At 38.5% G+C, this 22,005-nt stretch overlaps 2 protein-coding genes across 2 annotated transcripts in view; one reads left to right on the forward strand and one right to left on the reverse strand.

Annotated features, from left to right (window-relative positions):
• The window catches only part of LOC109481534 (xylosyltransferase 1-like), a 49,835-nt gene that overhangs the window by 21,126 nt on the left and 6,704 nt on the right, over positions 1-22,005 (forward strand). Inside the window, exons 2-6 of the mRNA XM_019784117.1 lie at positions 5,971-6,355; positions 15,718-15,887; positions 17,396-17,598; positions 18,458-18,538; positions 20,063-20,279. Coding sequence (XP_019639676.1) covers positions 5,971-6,355; positions 15,718-15,887; positions 17,396-17,598; positions 18,458-18,538; positions 20,063-20,279 — 1,056 coding nt within the window. The remainder of the gene's footprint in view (positions 1-5,970; positions 6,356-15,717; positions 15,888-17,395; positions 17,599-18,457; positions 18,539-20,062; positions 20,280-22,005) is intronic.
• On the reverse strand, positions 7,094-10,239 carry LOC109481553. The gene is made up of 2 exons (XM_019784145.1): positions 9,947-10,239; positions 7,094-8,122 (listed from the first exon to the last, which is right to left on the reverse strand). The coding sequence occupies exons 1-2, from the start codon at positions 9,999-10,001 to the stop codon at positions 7,191-7,193; spliced, it is 987 nt and encodes a 328-aa protein (XP_019639704.1). The 5' UTR covers positions 10,002-10,239; the 3' UTR covers positions 7,094-7,190.

Genomic DNA, 22,005 nt, shown 5'->3' on the forward strand with positions numbered 1-22,005 from the left:
TGTTCTTTTTGGAATCCCCTGCCTCCCCACACACAAAAAAAGGTTTCAGGTACCAAATCAACTCCAAAATGCTCATATTTTGACCACAATAGTTGAAGAAAGTCCTTGCCTTCCTAACTTTGTTACTGTCACAGTTTTTCCATTGATCAAATTGCAGACTGAGTGGTTTGAAACTTTGATTGAAAGTTCAAATTCATTGTCTGAACTATAAACCAACCTGGTATGTGTCGATGAAGGTTAGACATTCAGGTAATACGATACGCCAAAAAGCAGTTACTCAAGCAACTGGATATGATTTTGAAAACGTCAGACATTTCAGCTAGTATCCACTAGCTTTCGTCAGTGACTGAGAGACCAGAGGGGAAAGCAGGTTTATATTAAGCACAACCTAACCTGCTATGTTTGACTTCAGGGTTTGCCTTAAGTTTTTTTACACCCTGTCACTTTATATGTTTTCTGAAAAAATCTGAAAACCAACAAATTGGATTTGTATGGCCTAATGATACTATAACTTATGTAAACAAGAAATGCTTTTTAAAAAAGCTGGCCGGGGACCAAGATAGGAATAGTTGGTATTTATATTTTTGTAAAGTGACACTGGCAAAAAAACTAACACACAACTTGAGTGCAGCATCGCTTATGTCTGCATGTGTGGCTTTGTCTTGTTGTTTCTTTAAATGAAAAAGAAAATAGCTGGTGTGTATAAAGGTAACATGAGTGTCTGATTCAAATAATTGGTCACCTTGGTGACTTTTATTAAATGGACTTGCACCATTGCAATGTATTTTGAAATAGTTTATTAGCAGTTGTGTGCGGTAAAATTTAAATTTCTTGTTTAATTCTTGTTTCAGTCTTTCCCTCCTGGTATCTGCTTGGTTTTCACTCATTCATATGATAATGTATCTGACACCCAAAAACTTGAACACACTGTTGAAGGTAACTTGATGGTCAGTTCAGCACCAAGGACAGGCAAATAACTAACTCATTATATCCACTATTTACATGGATTAGCTTTTGTTGAGGAATCAAAGAACCAAAAAATTGAATTTGTGTGGCCCTATTAAAATTTAGTATTTCCAAATTTTGTAATATTCAATTTTGATGTATTTCATTTTATCAATTCATTCATTCATTCTTATGCCGAGGGGCAGTTATACTGGTTAAACAGATACACATCATTCATTCAGTTAATCATTCATTCATTCATTCATTCATTCATTTAGTGAGTCAGTCAGTTAATCAGTCAGTTATTTATTCCTTCATTCCTTCATTCATGTAGTCAGTCATTTCTTTTTAGTAGTCTTGTCATCCATTCAGTCATTCATTCAGCATAGTCCTACAATGTATATGGATATTTGTTCTATTAAAGTCTATGGATTTCTGAAAGCTAATATTTCACAATGCCAAGATACAATGTATATGATATTTGCTTCATAATAAGAACACATAAGTTGAGCCTCCCAGTGGAGTACTACTAGTAGTGGTTTAAAGGGAACGGGTTTTCTGCGCGTGAAAAATTTGCGCGCGTGAAAAATTTAAGTCCCTGAAATATGTCAGAAAATATGCAGTACAAAATTCTTATGCAGTAAAATGTGATCCTGTGGTATAATTTTCCATCTGTAACTCAAAATTTTTGTTGGAAATTTTAAGTCCCTTGGGAATAGGTTAATTTGCATATTTTCCATAAAATCTGAACATTTGAAAATCACTTGAATTTGTAAGAAATACATGGAAAAGTTACTAGTATGAGGTTTAGGATGGAAAAATGTAACAATCTGAAGCTTTTCTCCATTCTAGAAGCTTGCTTTCATATTTTAGCAAACAAATTCTTTCACGCGCAAATTTCAACCGTTTTTGCGCGTGAAAACTTAACTTTTAAAAATCACTTATTAATAATAATAAAATCACTGAAATATTGACAAAATACAGCTATGTAGTCTAGAATGCAACAAAATGATGTTCAATTCTGTTTTATGTGTTTTTTTCCAACTATTAAGCTTAAAACAGCAAAAAGTTTTTAAAGTCCCTTGGTAAGTGGCTAATCTGCATATCTTCACGCGCAAATTTTTCACGCGCGCGCAAATTTTTCACGCGCACAAAACCCCATCCCGGTTTAAATACTCTGTCAGACCCACTCCATTTAATAGACATACCAGTAACCATGTGGGAAATTGTGCAGAGTGGCTGGCACACTGGTCAATCAATTCAATCTGCAGTGAGATGCTGTAGACTGACTGTAGGATGTGTACACCATGTAAAGTGGTCTCTACTGGGAGATGGTCCAATAGAGACCTGTCCATTTTCATTTTCATATTCATTTTTGAGAATAGGTGCACTGGTGCACCCAACCTGAAAAATTAGGTGCACAAAAAATTTCTTGGGTGCAGCATATTCTATAAGATAAAATAAGTAGAATATCAGCAAAAACTAATTTTGTTTCATTTCAAAGAAAAGAACTATAACTTATAGTATAAGAATGATTTCATGATATTATTTTGACAATTAGATGTTAAGAATATGTTGTATACTACAGTAACTATGCATTTGATATCTTTACATACATAAACCTAGATGAAAATACTTTCAAATTGGTACAGTAAGGTGCACATGCACCCAGTATTTCAGGCCCTGAGCTGTCACTCAATTATTAATAGATATTGAGGAAAATGATTTGTTTTAAATTAGAAATGTCTCTGTTAGAAACTTAGATATAATAGTGCTAACAAAATGAATGTTACTTTTGAATACTTGTAAGGAATCTGCTATTCAGGCAAGAGGCTGTGAGTGATTCTTATTTTGAATAAATCATTCATTCATTCATTCATTCATCCATTCATTCATTCATTCGTTCATCCATTCATCAATTCATTCGTTCATTCACCAAGGGCTAACACAACATGCACTAATTTCAGCCAATGCAATTTCAGTATGATGGCAAAGTATTTTGGGTCATATAAAATCTGTATGATATTCACATTTACTTCCATTTCTTAGTAATCTTACCACATTTTCAACATCATTTCATACTTGAAGTGTTTAAAATAACATTACAAATTACTCGAGTTTGGTAGAAATCGTTTTTGTTTTAGTCATTGACAGAAGATTTGTGCTATGCCATTTTCGGGGTCTGTACATGTATGTGTGTGGTGACTAGTAGATGCACATTAGACTGGGCTTTTCAATCAGTGCTGGTACATTGTAAATGTGTTCCATTGGCATGGAGCTGACCTGGGTTAGCACTGTAGGAGTCAGACAGTACCTCATCTCAATGGATTGAAGCTATTACTATATTAGTATTACACAGTAGCCATTATACTGGCCTGGAGACATTGAATCGATGTACAGTCATGATGCGTATAACTTACTAGTTATAAGAATGTACAAGTACAGAATGACACAAGGGGAATTCAAGAAGTTCTTGGCCTCTGGCCGGACAGGAATTTTACAAAACCAGTTATGAAAAGTCTGGTATGAACACTAAGGGTTTTCGTCTGCTAATTATTTAGCAGTTTCAACCGGTTTTTAAAAGTCTGGTATGAACGGGATATTATATTTCAGGGCACTGTATGAAGGATAAAGTAACTGTTATATTTTATGTGTTTCACCAAAACTTAAATCATTGTGATCATAGATTTGCAGGTGAAGCCATTTTTTTTAAAATCTTGGATCATGTTTTCGATCATTAATTTAGTGTCTGTTTGTGCATTTTCTTGTGTTACCAGTCTGAGAGTTACATTTCATTAGACATGTTGGTGACACTGAGGGGAACTTAAGTCAAAGGTCCAAAAAGGTCTGAGAAAAGTTTATCTCATCTCTTGTCACTGAGGTGTGATAAAGTCCTTGATTTCTTTTTTTTGGTCTAAGTGGAATTAAATGTCTTTGACTGCATGACTGACTGTTGATGTATATCTACTGTAACTTCATTTTTTTTGCAGGTACTTTAAATCCATTTTTTTGCGGTGTCTTAATTGGTAAAAGTAATTATTGAGGTCTCATCAAAACCTACCCACATTCAAAGTTTCATGACAATCCATCCATAGCTTCTTGAGTTATCGTCACAGTGCTAACTGGTACAGTCACATACTTACACCGTACGCACACACAAATGCATAGCCAAAAAACATAACCTTCTGTACATGTCGAAGGTAAAATAACCGTCTCTCTTTGCCTGGCAGCTTTCCCAGTCCATCTACTGAATCCCCATTTTCAGCTCTGTTGCACATATGGATGTCACGGTGTTACAATATATACATCCTGATTGTTCTGTCATATCCATCAGGATAGTCCTGAGCGTGAACATTGATTTTTTCCGTCTCCCGTAATCTTGTGGTGTGTGGTAAGGGCTGGCTGTATTGAGAGGTCAGGGATGATGTAGAGGGAGTGTTCTATCTGGTGTGTGCCATCATCGTTTGTCACCTTCAGGTACTGGAGTCAAGGGGAGGTCAGGCTGGAACTGGGAACCACCACCAAGTGTGGGGAGGCATTGTGGAGAAATTGGAATTAGATTTAGAGCATCCATGGATTTCCAGGGCTACTTTGAAACCATTGGTGTTTTCTTTTATAGTTTTTAGGTGGTATTCACAGGAGTGAATATAGCAAATAAAAGTCCACATACATATATTTGTAGGTCAACCCAATACATGGTGCAGGTTAGGTGCAGGAAGACATCTGATCATGAAATACCTGCACAGCTCCAATTTTACCTGCACTAACCTGCATATACCCAGTACATGGACCAGTGCAGGTTAGGTGCAGGTAGACATCAGAAATACCTGCACAGCTCCAATTTTACCTGCACTAACCTGCATATACCCAGTACATGGACCAGTGCAGGTTAGGTGCAGGTAGACATCAGAAATACCTGCACAGCTCCAATTTTACCTGCACTAACCTGCATATAACTAGTACATGGATCAGCACAGGTTTTGTACATGTGTGCCCAGAACTTTGTGTCAAATCCCCTCTTTTTTGGGTGAGGCCAAGAACTTATACTAGTTATAGGCACATTTTATAGGTGCCCATATACATTACGTAGAAAAGTTTACTTGCAGCTATGACATCTTTTGCCATAAAGCACTTTGATCTCACTTAAGATTTTACTGTAAGAAGTATATACGTAGCATCCATGACAAATGTTCAATCAGCTGTAGTTGCTGAGTGGGACTAAATGGCCAAGTCTTTCCCTGCCATGTGTGTTATTTCACAAATGGGAACATCAATATGAGATTACATCAATGTTTAATAGGAACATCAATATGAGACCACATAGTGATGACTTGTTTAATAGAAACATCAATATGAGACCAGACACTATGATACAGTAATGTTTAGTAGGAACATCAATATGAAACCACATAGTTATGTTTAATAGGAACATCAATATGAGACCATATAGTGATGTTTAATACTATAGGAACATTAAAATGAGACCCGGTCATATCATAGTGATGTTTAATAGGAACATCAATATGAGACCATGCCTGTATGTCCATCAATGTGCACAAGTACCTGAGTGATATATTTATTCATAGAACATCATTTTTGTCAGGACTTTTTAGAATACATTGTATTTTACACCAGTCCTGGATATCTGAAGTGTATATGCCATTATAGTAGATAATTCTTTTCACAAATTTTTATGTTTCCATCTTTGTAGACTCTACAAAATTAGAAGAGTTTATTGTTTTTCTGTAGCAAATAAAAGAAAAATATATTTTCAAACAAACTATACTACTGTACGGGATAAATTACATGTATATCTGAGATTACTTCCGGACGTTTCAAGTAATATCTGTCTCTCTTTTTTAGGGTCACTAAAATTAGTGAGTGTCACTCTCATTGCTCATGTCACTCGAAACATCTGGAAGTGATCCTTAATCTATCCAGTTATAAGGTTTCAATTGTCAGTGAGTGTCTAACCTTCATCAATGTAAAATAAATACCTAATTTGCCTCTTTTTTGTTACTTCAGGGTGAGGAGACGTCCACAGAGCTGAAAAAGAGGATACTTGGAAACTCTGGCACCAGAGAAAGTAAATTCAACGATGCTCCTGACAGAAAGTCTGGATCCAACAGTGACTTTCTCCACCGTAACCCCGCCCTGGAGAACTCTGTACAGAAATACGACTCAGACTCGGAAAAGAAAGCCTCCATATGGAGGAACCACGCCGCACAGAGCAATAAGAGTAGAGACTTTTCTTACGTCCCCAAGTGTGAGATTAAGGGGAAGGATGCTGTCTCGGCCTTGAGTAGAGCGAAGACAGCACAGTGTAAACAGCAGCTGGCAGACACAGCATGTCTGATGCAGGAGGGCAAGCTGTTCCCGGAGTTCATCCCCAGATACTGTCCTGTAGATGGTAAGGTGCATGGGGAGGGGAGTGTAGGGGCACTGTTACACTAGTACTGTGTCCTATCCCATTGGGCTAAAGTTAGTTATAATTGATCAATACTGCCACCTAGTGGAGTGTTTCCAAATTGCAGCATGTAGTTTAACAAAGGAGAGTTGGTTGATGGATGGAAGGGAGGAAGGAAGGATGGATGGAGATGGATGGATGGATGGATGGATGGATGGATGGATGGATGGATGGATGGATGGATGGATGGATGGATGGATGGATGGATGGTTTTTTACCTGGACATAGGCACTGGCATTGGCACTGTTGCATATACTGTGTTCTATTCCATTAAGCTGATAAAGTGACAATGTAGTTACAGTTGATCAATACTGCTACCTAGTGGAGAGTTTGCAAAGTGCAGCATATATAGTGAAACCAATTGGGGGTGGGTTGGTTGGTTGGTTGGTTGATGAATTGTATAATATGTGCAGTAATACATGATTATCACAATTATTTGATACTTTTACCTGAGTGGAATTACATACAGTAGGCATCATACATGTATATGGGTTGTTGGTCAAATTACACCATACTGTGTAATATATCCCGTTGAGCTAGTTACAGTTGATCAATACTGCCACCTAGTGGAGTGTTTGCAAAGTGCAACAATGAAACAAACTGCATTCAGAGACCAGTTTTTAATCTTCCCAAGGCAGTTCTATTCAACAAACTAAACTAATGAATAGAATACAATCACTGTGGAGAAGTCATTTTCATGCACAAAGCTATGAGGAAATATACGCAATATAATTTATTATATACATTTAAGTATACAAGGAGATATCCTGTACTTAGTTCACCTGTAGTCATACAACATAGTTCTATACAGATGTTCACAGAGATAGTTACTGGTATCGGTTTGCGTCCCGTTCGCCCAATCTTTCCAGGGACATCTCTGATTAGTATAATACACACGTGGGATGGCTGCTATGTACCCCAACGTCCCAATATCAAAACTAGGATATTCACAGTTGGTGAAGGAGATCCAGTTGGTTTCAGTGCTACGATGGACCAAGTGAAGTGCTCCGTCGGTTCGTGAAACTGAACTGTCGGACTTGTTTAGCGTCTCCATATTCTCGTGGTCAAAGTTCTTCAACACCCCAGCCGTCACTGCACTACTCTTACACGTGTTGTTAACGAATGTACAGTTCACTACCGTCATGTCAAACTCGTCGGTTTCAATCAGAAGGGGTCCGTCGTTCGCGGCAAAAACGGAGTCGCTGATTTCTAGGTGGTTGCCATGGTAATATAAGGCGCCCGCGAGGTACCCATCATGCACCTTGTTTCCGAGAAACGCGCAGTTCCGGATGACAAGGCGACAGTCGCGTGCCGTGATGGCGATACCGGTAGGCCCTTCCCTCTGCGTTATGTTCTTGAAGACAAAACCGTCAAAGATAACGTTTACGTCCGTTCCGTTTCCATCTATGAAGAAAACAGGCGCGACAGAGCCGCAGTCCATGACTACCCTGGGATCAAGAGCGATGATTGACAGGCTGTGTCGGAGTATGATGGTTGTCTGGGTAAAGTTGTTTGCGGCGTTGCCGCAAGTAAATGTGGATTCGGTATTGTTGAGAAAGGTGTAGGACGAAGCGTTGACGTACACGGTGTCGTTTGGTTGGCTAAGAGAGACGGCATGGCGTAGGGAGTAGCAAGGGTTGCTGGGATTGGTGCCGCAGGTTGGCGTGTCAGCTCCGGACAGGGCCACGTACAAGTCAGAACTGCTGCAACCTGGAGAGGGGGTATTTTAAATTATGATAATTCTGAATCTCTATTTCCATGTTCATGCCCATGGGGCTAAATGCATACATCAGAGTGTGATGTTACAATTGTACATCATACTGAGTAACATGATACATAGGATAGAAAGATATAAGAATAACGTTAGGAAGTTTTAGTTTAAGTAAGAGAGTATTACATTCTGTCTAAAAAAAGTCAGGCCAACACACATGATAATACACTCACAGTCACACATACAGGCATGCGCACATGCATGCACAATCCCTCACACTCACACATGCACACGCACTCACGCACACACACGCATGCATGCACACTCACTCACAGACACACACACATGCACACGCATGCACACACATTGAATACCTCTCCAGTTAATAAATAGTTGCTAGTGACACCACAGTAAGTATATAAGGCAGCCAAGTCAGAGCCTAGCACTTATAATGCCTCATAAAAAAACGTGAGGTCACTGGCAGCATTTAATTGAATTATAAATGGTTGCAGGAAGATCTAACAGAAGGATTCAGTGTTGCCCAATATCAGAAAATTGTAATTTTGGTCCAAACCTCTTTGTTTATTGAATAATGCTATCACAATGACAACTTTCAGGAACTGTATTTCATTGTCATACTGAGTCATGCATAGCAGCTATAGGCTTTAATGTCATCTTTAGATGTTGGTTTCCTAAGTTTTGATCAGAACATTATTTTACAGTTAGCATATTGCACAATTTCATATTTTTCCTGCCATACAAAAATAATTATGTTGCTAAATGCTTTTCACTCAATTAGCTTATGGCACTTGTCTTACTAATAGGTTTTTAATCAATAAATCTAAGTGCAGGTATTAATGATCCACACATGAAACAAAGTAAACTAAGATATCGGTCCTTTTAACTGTTTGACTTGGCTCCAAGGTACAAAGTCAGTACAAACACATCATAGACCAGTGGGGGGCCTTCAAATTCCACTAGGTTTTGTATAACATATTTAATAATATACAAAACCAAGTGGAATTTAGGCTAATTTAGGTTAATTGATGCAATGGGTGAAAGCTGCCAACATGTTTAAAACCTGGTAACACAATTATGCTCGGTAACGAGCTACTGCCGATGATAACATTAGGACAAATTGACAATACACAAAGTCAGTTTTCTGATCATTTCTTTACACTTAAAGTAAGTTGAATCAACCCTACCCCAGTTCAAAATAAGTGCCATTTAGAAAGTGGAGGTGCCAAAATATGATGGCTTTTCGTGCATGTTTAAAACCTGTTAACACAGCTTTTAGCCATGTTTGTTTACATTCTGGTAATTTGTGGCATGTGGACTGTTTTAGTGCCAACCATGGATTTCAGAAAAATGAGATTATTGTACAAATATGTGGAAGTAAATCACAATATAATATATTACATGAATTCCTTCAATTAGATTAGAAATTTTAGATACTGTGCCTTTAATGCATGCATGTAGAAACCACCTGTTAACATAATATAATATGTATAAGCCAAAAGTTTGATTTGTTTTTTTCCACCACTGTACTGTAACAGTATACAATGTATTTACTTCATAACTAAGGGAAGTCCACAACATGGATTTTGACATTTTCATGCAACTATAGACAGATTAAGAAAAAAACAAACAAAAAAACAATAACTAGGAATCGAGACAAGGAGTACCGTTTAATACTAAAAGTACATGTGACCTTTAAAAGAAGTTGAGTTCTTTGAGAACCAATTGAAGAAATGAAATTGCTCTTGCCTAAATTTTGTTAAATTCCCAAATTAGATCATTGAAAACTTGAAACAAAACCTTACCTGAAAGTAGTGCTAGTAGAAGTAGACCTAGATGTGTAGCCGTGTGTTGTCCCATTTGTTATATACTACAGCCTCTTCAGCACCTGTTTAACTAACATTTCTCCACATCATGGCACGTTGCTAAGGCTGTCAGCGGTCTAGGTAGAAGACTCAGGCACTGTTGATAGATGCTCCGTCATTCTAGAAATAAAAGATCTACCAGTCAAGAATCTGTGGACAAAAAACTCAACATAGTATAAAATTTTAGACAACGTATCTTTGCACTATTGGTGTCATCACTAATAATTACTATAACGTCTGACAACTGTCCAGACTCCTTTGCAGGCTGAATATAGTCTAGTAGAAATCGACCTAAAAAGGAAAATATAAGGCTAATTTGCCTTTTGATCGTTGCGACTTCTCAAACTCATTGCAGGCAACTTGGACCCTCCATGGCCGGCTAACTCCTCTGCCCACAGTCCTTTTTAGGCCAATTTCTACTATTTATCCAGCCTGCAAAGAAGTCTGTTGGAGACTAACAACTGTCAGTCATTGTTAGTTATGGTTGTTGTCAACAGAGAATTCAAACAATGAGGGTTTACTGAGAGACAGACTGCCTGTAGCGGTGGCTGGCACTACGCGGCCTTTCTTCTCTAGTGAAGCGTCAGTTTCCTGTGTTTGTTGTAGGTTCAAAGTGTAAGGCCACACATTAGTCAGTTTTCTGGATGACGTCCTCAGGAGACCCTAAATCTAATAATGCGAGAGTGGGAAAAAGAAACAAGAGGGACAGAAAAAGCATTAAGATATTTGCCTTGATTTAAAATATACCAAGGGACAACAAATGTTAGGACACATTAAAGGTGAATGAAAGAGCACAGCATAACAACCAACTTTTATTTGACTGTCATGAAAGCAGCAATACATCAGTGGAACAGCAGTTGTGGTCCTGTTCCTTAAAGTTTCCTTTAAAGAGTTGATGACACAAAAAAATATCGGAAGTGTACATAAAATATAGAGTCACTTGATGTTGTTTCATTCATGATATCTGAAAAATTGAGTTTGTACGGCCTTCTGTGAATCTCCAGCAAGCTCCCCAATTGCCTGCCTCAGGCATCCCTATTTGCATCTCTATGTTTTATTCTTTATTTTTTATACAAGAAGCGGAATTTCTTTTTTTTAATATCTGGGAACAGGCCAAAATCAATGCGTGTGTGGACGTCATCCATAAAACTGACTTGATGTGGCTAAGCTGATATTACCCTGCTGTATGTGACAAGTAAACCTTGTCACGCCCGGGGCACAGCGGATACTTGATAAGGACTCAGCAGGAGATCTGGACTTGTCAGTTTGTGTCTGTAAGTTCACTCAGGTGGATTATAAACATGAAGAAAAGAATGAGCTCCTAAATACATGTAGGTGGAAGGAAAAAGTAGACTAAGTATAAAATATTATTACATATAATTATCTAATGCTTGCTAAATATATATAATTATGATATTCAAGTTTGATCATAATTCCTTATAGATATTTTGTGAACTACATTTTCAAGCAAGAATGTTTAAATTGTTCCATACATGTTTAAGTACTAAATGATAGTAAAACAATCACATCTAAATATTATTATTATATTGTGGAAAAAGCTATGTTTAAAACTAAGATAAAGTTTTTTATGCACCTCCCCAAAAGTCTTATATTAGGTAATTCCGAAAAAATAATTTCATCAGGTTGGTAAAACATTTTTTTAAGGATTTTTTAGTTTTCTTTTACACAATCAGTTAAGTCTCTCACCTGCTATGCTCAATGTCAGTGAGTCAGTTAGCAGCGAGTAGCAGTTAGCAGCGAGTAGCAGTTAGCAGCGAGTAGCAGTTAGCAGCGAGTAGCAGTTAGCAGCGAGTAGCAGTTAGCAGCGAGTAGCAGTTAGCAGCGAGTAGCAGTTAGCAGCGAGTAGCAGTTAGCAGCGAGTAGCAGTTAGCAGCGAGTAGCAGTTAGCAGCGAGTAGCAGTTAGCAGCGAGTTAGCATTGAGTATAGCAGTACTCCAGTCAGAAGCTTTGAGGAAGATGTCTGACAGGCATCGAATATAAGCAGGTCAGAGTCTTAACTCCAATTTCCAAGGAAACCTGTCAACACAAGAACAAAGTAAGATGCCAGTTTGAGTGCATGGAAGTTTTAAACAGTCAGTCCTGGCATGCATGTATTTACCCTGGAGTACTAAAGGCTCAGATAACCATCATCACTGTCTTAAGTTCACCTGATGATCCCTCACACCTGGTTGTAAACTAACTGAACAGGTAAAGTACAGATCTCAACTTCTACACGCATTCAAATTTTGTAACATATTTAAAAAAAGTCCATGGGAACGTGAGAAATTTATCTGGCAACATTGAATCCCCTTGACTTTTGCAGGGGTTGAAATACATTTTGGAGTTAACTTGCACTGAACTTGCAGATGAAAAAAATGTACTTGTGCTCCAAAACAAAAATACAGTCTTGCCTGCACCCCCCAAAAAAATAGGTACTACACAACCAAAAGTACATGTAATAACTTAAGAATAGTTAATAATAATTACACAATGTAATATACACTCTGTCACAACGTCTTGCTAATGACTACATCATTCAAAACTAGATTAAATTCAAAAATAAATTAGGAGAATCTTTAGGCTTAGTTTCTGTAAACTACTGGTTTTGTTAATTTACCTTGATAATGTTTCAGTTCTTTTTGAAAAAAATGAGGGTATTTCTACACTAGTATTAAACTTGCTTACACCGGTGCACACAGGTAAAAATTAGGTGCACAGGACCAAATTTATGTGCACCAATTTGCACACGAAGGGGTATTTCAACTCTTGTTAAGAAAACTTCCATAGTGAAGTATACTTTAAATTGTTTTGCTAAACATGTACATGACATACAGCAGCCATCTTTGTGGTCACAATTTGTCCACATAAGGACCAATACAAAACGTACAAATTGTAGCTAAGGACAAAAAAGATCATGAAAGCAAGCAAACTCACTTTACTACGGATTCGATGGTTTCATCTATTTTCAAAATATACAAAATGTAGACAACGAAAACCATATAATTATTACTTTTCTTGAAATTGCCAAAAAATAGTCAAATCCTAATAATGCAGGCATTTCTTACTCAGTGTAGACTTACAAAGAGTAAGAAATATAAAAAAAAATAATGTACAAGAAGGAAGGTTCTCTTGATCATCATCAGATTCAGTTTGAATTAACATGATTTATGATTACAAATTAAACGCTGAATCATAGAATCATAAGAAAATACAAGTGTTTTTCTAACTGTACCTGTGTCAGTATCAGCCACCAGTAGTCAGGCATTTCTTACTTTAAACTTACAAATGGTACATGTAGGTACACTGTGCTTTTAGAAATCAAATACACACAAGAAGAAGAAATGTCAACTTGATCACTCTCTGTTTGAATTGAAATCATAATTTGTGATTACAAAAACACCCTATCTATGCTTGAATCTTAAGGTTGGAAAAAAGTGTTTTTATGTCCTTACCTGTGTCAGTATGTGCTTCCTTCCACTCTGAAGCAAATGTGTCTCACGCGTTCCCGACCTGACAGCTGTCTGCACTGATCAATAAAGGGTAAACCTTACCTCCCCACACTGTACAAACATCCCCGCTCACTCTCACAGCTCTCCTTACCTCCCTCCTGGTGGGTAAGTGTGAGATAAGAGGCTGTAGTGCTTGCACAAGGCCAGGTTATGGTCCTGCTGACAGCAGTAGTCATGACAGGGCATAGGGAAAAAATGTTCTGTTTCCTGTTTCAGTCCTGAAAAAATTGTAGGACAGTAGGGATATCTTCTTTTTTTAAAGTTTTTTTTAGACTTTGGCAATCTCTAGTGATCCAACTTATACATTACAGTTTTAACACTTAAACTAGTTATTTAAAGAATTTAGCTAGTATAGGTCTTAATCAACTCTAAAATGCTCAATGAAAGACATGTTTTGGCCCAAACAGTTGAAGAAACTCCTTTTCTTCCTAGTTGTTGAGGGTTTTTAATGTGACAATGCAACTCATTTCATGAAACGTCTTAAAATCTAATTGCTTTTAATTAAAATCAGCCTCGTATGTTGACTTCATGGCTCTTATTGTAACTTTTCCGGCTATCATGGGGTGCCTTGCCCTGTTTTTTTTATTTCACCCTGTTGCTCAATATTTTTTAGGAAAAAAAAACTGAGGAACAACAAATTGGTGTAGCCATAGGGAGAAAAGAATATTTTCCCTTGCAGGAGTACCCCAAAAAAGTCTAGGGTCCGTTGGGAAACAGGAAACCCAACGTTTTTTTCCTAGGCCCAACAAATCAATCTCTCCAGTAGAGTAGAATTCTTTTTTCCCCAGCCAGGGATGGAATGGTATTTATAGAATCAGTGTGCCAGGTGTGTTGGTGTACCCAAACATCTGGTTCTACCAACAATGGTCAACCTGATTTAAACCTCTTTACAATGTTTGGTTTTCTTCTCTTTGAACCCTAATATTTCACTAAATCATTCTTAAAGGCACTTTAAAGGCACCGTTTTTTTGTCTTCATGTGTTTGAAATGTTTTCAAGAAACAAGGAGTTAAATTTGATGTTTTCCTGGTTTCTAATGGTGGAAAGACTTGCTTAATAGGTGAAAAAAGATGAACTTAACCAATTTCTCTACTAATGCATATACTTAAGACATCCAGGTGTTCAAAACATTTTGCAGATATTAAAAGATTTGATTCAGATTTGATTTAACCCTTGTCCTGCGGAGCCCAACAGTAATAGTTGTTTAAATTTGCACATACAGTTTATAGAACTCTGACAGAGTCTAAGGTACAATTTGGGGGTATTTCTCGTGCAAAGCATCACACCGCATAGAAACGCAACAAATGCGCAAGTAAATATGCCTCCACAGGGCAAAAAAAGACTTGAAATTACAAGGGTTACAGGATTACAGGACATTAGGGTTAATCATGAATTACATGTATTATGGTAGATTTTTGTTGTGTCACCCTTAAAATACCCTACAGAATTAGAATTATGATCATTAGTAACAGTGTTGATATAATCTTTCTAAATGTACATAAAGCTAATCTAAGAGTATATTACATGGTTTACAAAAACCTGACCAATACTGTATCATTATAATATACAAAGACATGTTATTTTTTTAAACTCCAAGTTTCCTCTGTGGATCTTCCAAGCTCCAAGGAAGATCCACAGAGGCTTCGTACATGTAATTTTACTTAGTATAACTGTTACTAAACAGTAACTTTGTTTATTCCTTGTCAGGGCATACCTAATATTGTGGCACTGGCCAAGGTCTAACTGGTACTGCCATTGCAGAAAGATCACTAGCTACTGTGATTTAGTACTGAAACATACTTTATTTTAATGAATATCATTTCTGTCAATGTTCTTTAATATTTGAACAAAAGCTGTAAGATGTGTGTATTATTATGTAATAATAGACTTAGTCTATGAAAATGCTGGAAAAAACATCAACATTAAAATAACTACTCTGCACTTATCTAGATTAAATGTACTAAATGAGCAAGTTGAACTGTTTTAAACACTGTTGTTTTTCACACTATACATGATGTTGCATTTTCCTAAAATTAAAATTTCAGGTTAATGATTTTCAAGTCAGAAACATTGAAATACATGTAAAGAGGTGTACCTAAAACAAGCAAATATTAACCATAACTAGTAACCTGAAATTTGGGTAACACTGACGTGTAGAAAATTTCATGTAATAATTTTATGCATCGTTGTATTCACCACTCAGGAAAACCTGCGCACAAAGTGCCCATGGAGGAGGACTACTTCCTACATGGTCGTACTCCTGTCAGGATTGCCTTTGTCATGGTGGTACATGGGAGGGCCATCAGACAGGTCAAGAGACTACTCAAGGCCATCTACCATCAGGACCACTACTATCTCATCCATGTAGACAAGGTTAGTACCACCAGGACCACTACTATCTCATCCATGTAGACAAGGTTAGTACCTTCAGGACCACTACTATCTCATCCATGTAGACAAGGTTAGTACCATCAGGACCACTACTACATGTATCTCATCCATGTAGACAAGGTTAGTACCATCAGGACCACTACTATCTCATCCATGTAGACAAGGTTAGTACCATGAGGACCACTACTATCTCATCCATGTAGACAAGGTTAGTACCACCAGGACCACTACTATCTCATCCATGTAGACAAGGTTAGTACCATCAGGACCACTACTATCTCATCCATGTAGACAAGGTTAGTACCACCAGGACCACTACTATCTCATACATGTAGACAAGGTTAGTACCATCATGACCACTACTATCTCATCCATGTAGACAAGGTTAGTACCACCAGGACCACTACTAGTACTATCTCATCCATGTAGACAAGGTTAGTACTACCATCAGGACCACTACTATCTCATCCATGTAGACAAGGTTAGTACCATCAGGACCATGATCATGTAGACAAGGTTAGTACCACCATCAGGACCACTACTATCTCATACATGTAGACAAGGTTAGTACCATGATCATGACCACTACTATCTCATCCATGTAGACAAGGTTAGTACCATCATGACCACTACTATCTCATCCATGTAGACAAGGTTAGTACCATCAGGACCACTACTATCTCATCCATGTAGACAAGGTTAGTACCATCAGGACCACCACTATGTCATCCATGTAGACAGGGTTAATACCATCAGGACCACTACTGTCTCATCCATGTAGGCAAGGTTAGTACCATCAGGACCACTACTATCTCATCCATGTAGACAAGGTTAGTACCACCAGGACCACTACTATCTCATCCATGTAGACAAGGTCAGTACCATCAGGACCACTATCAGGTACATTCCATTATGATGATCAAGTTAATTTCGTTGTGTAATGAGCATAATGAAACATACATTTTATATACAGTAGCTCAGCTCAAGTTGAAAGTGATTCCGATATTTCACGGTTTTCACACAGGTCTTTTCTTTACAGGAGAATCCAAAATTGTTTTTACTAAGTAAACTCTACATAAGGTTACCGAAAATGGCTCCATCAGGTCGGTGAAGTATAGAATACAAGTTAGAGTTTTATTTTACACAACCAACGAAGATATTTACCTTACTGACGTTTCGGTGTCTATTAGACACCTAAGAGCTTCTGACTGGAGTTCTGCTTCTCGCCGCTATATATACATTGTAGCAGATGTAGGTGGCGCTTTTGTGTAGGTGGCGCCCCTCGTCCAGGTTCAAAAGTACTAGTGACTATATCGGCTATATATATATAGCGGCGAGAAGCAGAACTCCAGTCAGAAGCTCTGAGAAATGTCAGTAAGGTAAATATCTTCAAGTTGGCTGTGTAAAAGAAAACTCTTGTATACAGTAGATAATTAAGGTTAGTACCCACCAATAGGACCACTTAGAAGCATTGTCCTGTGTACTTGCAGCGGTCCCACTACCTGCACAGAGAGCTGCAGGAAGCCTTCAAACCCTACCACAACATCCGCTTCACGACCTGGCGCATGTCCACCATCTGGGGCGGGGCCAGCCTGCTGCAGATGCTGCTGCGCTGTATGGACGACCTGCGCGCCATGTACGACTGGAGATGGGACTTCTTCATCAACCTCAGCGGAACAGACTACCCAACCAAGTAAGGAGGATTGCTTTACTTGTTTAGAGTTAAAACTTTTGGTCCAACACAAAAAAATTCTCTCACCTAGAGCTTTCGACCAGTCACTCTGGTCTTCTTCAGTAGACTGACCCAGTGAGGCTTGTCACATGGCTTCTTTCCAGTGTGACCTTAACACTGGGTCAAAGCTCTAGGTGAGAGAACGTTTTTGTGTTGGACCAAAAGTTGTCAACACAGATGAACTTTCATGATAGTATGATTGGTTACTGTTAACACTGTCATATATTTAGGTAAAACTAAAGGTCCTAGAGCTTTTCACTGACAGGCAATAGACTGTCACAGTGCTTTGGGTTGTTAAATGCACCAAATGCACTTGAGGGCTGCAGCAAAACTGGATTTTCAAGTTCAATTCTGTGATCGTTCTTTAGTAAGACATCAGATAGTAAAATCAATGCTATCCCAAAATGCATGATATCTGCATGGCAGAAATGCGATGTCTTTGAGTTTGACATGATTATGGCAAGCTTGTTTCGATCCTGTTGTCTAATAGGTACAATGTATTTGGGGTACTTGAAATAAAGACTCCTCACATGACTTGTTTGGGATATTTCAAACACTTTAAGACTTAGTATGGAAATGATGATGAAAATGTGCAGTAATGTCAATAGCAGACAGATTTCCTCATCCAGATCTGAATATATTTTCTTTGCCACACTGAAATTGCACTGGATGCCTTTAATTAATCCACTGTGTATAGGTCAGTAGTGGAAGGAACCCATGGCCAATGGGGATTGATAAAATTATGATATTATTAAGTTACTCTACTAAACTACATGTATTGTGTCAGTCATAAATGATTGTATTTTCCTCTTTACTCCAGACCTATTGACCAGCTGACAGCTTTCCTGACTCTTCATCGTGAAGAAAACTTCCTCAAGTCTCACGGCAGGGACGACAACAGGTCTTTAGGAAATTCAATTATGAATTTTTCTACAGTGCTTAAGTGTATGAAATACATGTAGGGAATAGGAGGTTTTGTACAAACCTCTAAAGTTTATTTCTCTCGTTAGGCCTCACCAATTTAATTTGTTGTTTGTCAGATTTTTTCAGAAAAAATTTGAAGCAACAGGGCAAAATAAAAATAAAAAAAAAAACAGACCAAGGCACCCCATGATAGCCGGAAATGTTACAATTATATAAGCCATGAAGTGAAAAAAAAATTGGACACAGTCAGGGCGATTCGAGAAGCAACAACTTAAATTGGCGTGGCCTTAATATATGTTAGAAATAGGCCCACCATGCATAACTTTATACCAGTCCTTTATAAGTTAAACTTGCAAACATGAGTTACTGGTTTCCTGTCTAACTGGAAGATGTTAATTTTGTCCACCTTTAGCTCTAAAGCAACGGCGTCAGGAATTCGAAGTGAACCATACCGTAATAACAGGTGACAGACTGAACCTTGAGGTGGGGAGTAACTTGACAGTACCTCTTGGTGGAGGGCATTATATTTACACGGGCAACGTTATCATACAAGGAAACATTCTGCTTGTTCACAAAAAATCTGGCTCAAGATAGAGGTGGAGAGAACTTTGGTGTTGCTTGAGAAATGGTGGATGGAAGGTGTACAGTCATGTAGCAGTGGTATGGTGGTTGTCAGATGTACATTGCACGTAGCCAGCAGAAACCCATCCTATTCCATAGGTCCATTCCTGTTTGATGTCCAAATAGAAGATAGTCTGGTACTGGTCCTCATTGAAACTGGGACCTAGTGTTAACTTCTAGCCAGTCTTCCTCTTTCGTCACTTGATGGAATTTTGCTGCTCATGACAAAAATTTTGCCCAATCCATAAGCCTTGATGGACAAAAATCAGCATGTAAAGATATGGCAACAGACTAAACAAATTTTTGACTATCAGCAAATGTCGCCCCCCCCCCATAATGCAGCAAATGTTTCAGGGGGGTCAAGGGTGTCCACATTTTCCCGGGGAAGCGTGCGCACAGACCTCGGCTTAGGATTATTTTGCCTTGTACTCAACACGTCATGCGTTAAGTACATGTCAAAATTGGGATGATCAGGAAGAAATTTCTGGCTGACTAGAACTTGTATACTGTGTGAAACACAGTGTCACACTATTGAATGGGAAAGCAATCAGAACAGTGGACAAGAGTTGGAATAGGATGGATTCCAGGCTGGCAATAGCTCCTGTTATAGAATGAGGTGAACACTGGTGTCAGTTGAACACATAGAACAACGTCCTGACATTGTCCTGTTAGTAGAACTTTCATGGATCAGTCAGTGTGATTGGTTTTGAAAGGTTGCACGTACCTCCTACATTGTAGGTAGTGTGTGAAGGTACGTGTTTGCTACCTTTCAAAAACAGTCACTGATTGATGAATGTCTTACAAACAGTTAATCTATATGTGACTGATGAACCTCTTCAATGACACTTCAATGACACTGTCCTGTTTTGCCATCCATCAGGTTCATTAAGAAGCAGGGTCTGGACCGGGTGTTCTACGAGTGCGACACCCACATGTGGCGACTCGGAGACCGCAAGATTCCGGACGGGATCCTGATCGACGGCGGCAGTGACTGGGTGGCGCTGAACCGCGCCTTCTGCGACTACGTCACGTCCTCGGACGATGAACTGGTCACTAGTCTGAAACACTTCTACAAGTACACACTTCTCCCTGCAGAGGTGCTGTCTGTTTCTTAGAATCTGCTGATGTCAAAGGCTTTTATTCATCTAGGAGAGCATGTCAGCAGAACTTACTGTGCCTGCGGTGAAACTCGTAAATGTATTTTGCATAGCACACTTCAGCAGGCTCATTTTAGGTCGTATTCATGCAATTAAGGATCATCATTCTGATAACACTGGTCGCATCAATTTTGGAAAGTCACAAGGCATTTGGAAACTCAAGTAAAAATTGATTTTCAACATTCAAGTTTCACATCAGTGTGTAGCTCTTGGTGTAATGAGCACAGTGATTTGAAAATTATTGTTCTGCAGTGTTCATAACTTAAGATATCATTAATAATAAATACAAGCAGACCGGTGGTCTTTCCTAACAGCCCGTCAGGCCTAACAACTAGCCCGCAAGTTTTAATTACAGGACCTTCGGTCTAAAGGCACCAGACTACAGGTGTAGAATCCCAGCCCGCGGGCTGATTTACTCAAAAACCATTCAGACCGTCAGCCTAACTTCAGCCCGCGGTCTGGAATTTCTGGTCAAAGAGGTGCAAAAAGCCCAAAACAATGGCATGGAAGGCGTGAATTGATTGATGTTTGCAGACTGTCTGTGCCAATTTCAGCCTGGTGGGGTAAGGATTCAGACCTCACGGACTACATCTCAGCCCGCGGTCTGATCCAAGTGATGTGTAAAACTTCATTCTCAGAGCAGAAAATAAGGAAGGAGAGCATAATCCACACCCATCTGTTAACAGTGTTGTACATTTTTGCCACTTTCAACCTCATTCACTCACTCAATCACTCAGCTTCGCATGCTCTTTCCACTACATGTAGACCACAAAAAAGAAAGAAGAGCTTACAAACACGTTCTGTACCAGCTAGGGGTAGAAAATGAAACAATTTTTTCTCATGAGCATCCTGAATGTCATTGAAGTTCAGTTCAGTTCAGTTGAAACATTGGGAAAATTATGTTACAGACAGTTTTGCCAGACAAAATTCTAGTACTATATAATATGAGCAAGAAGCCTAATACATGCATTGCAACTTAAACCTGCTTTCAAGCAATGGAGTTATAAAATCCTCAGTCCATTTCTGTTCAACCATGGTTCAACAGTTCTCAGGTAATTATTCTGATCAAGGAACAATTGTTATGCGGGATGAAACTAAGTTTAGCTATTGTTCTTGACATGCAAATGCCACTGTCCAATTATCAAGTTGGACTATTGTTGAGTTACACGTCGAATTACAGTACCCCTATCTGGGCAGCTTGACTACTGGGTCACCCAGTAGGAGCCTGAAAAGATAGACCATCTTAAAAAATAAAACTAGGATTCTCATCATTAATTCTTGTTCATAATCTAAATCTAATCTAATCATAATACTACAAACTAGTTGAGGGATAGAAAGATTTGGCCAAGACATGGTTCTCAACGTGTGAACCCATGCCATCTGACACTGTCATTATATACAATGTCATAAGGTTTTCTGATTGGATATTTTTTCGGGCTATTGAGCTACCCAGTGCAAGCTGCAAAGACCATGTCACCCATGTCTGGGTACTAGTAGCCCGACCAGACTCTCTAATTTGATAATTGGACAGGTATGAATGATAACATGCATGGAAATTAATTTTGAAAATTTTCTTCCTGCAGGAAATTTCTGCAGGAAAAACCTACTAAGACATTGTAGATTCCTGCAGATAGAATCCTTCCTAGAAATTTCGGCAGGAATGACT

Source organism: Branchiostoma belcheri, unplaced genomic scaffold (genome assembly GCF_001625305.1).
Source record: "Branchiostoma belcheri isolate BF01 breed outbred unplaced genomic scaffold, Haploidv18h27 scaffold56, whole genome shotgun sequence".
Lineage (NCBI taxonomy): Eukaryota > Metazoa > Chordata > Leptocardii > Amphioxiformes > Branchiostomatidae > Branchiostoma > Branchiostoma belcheri.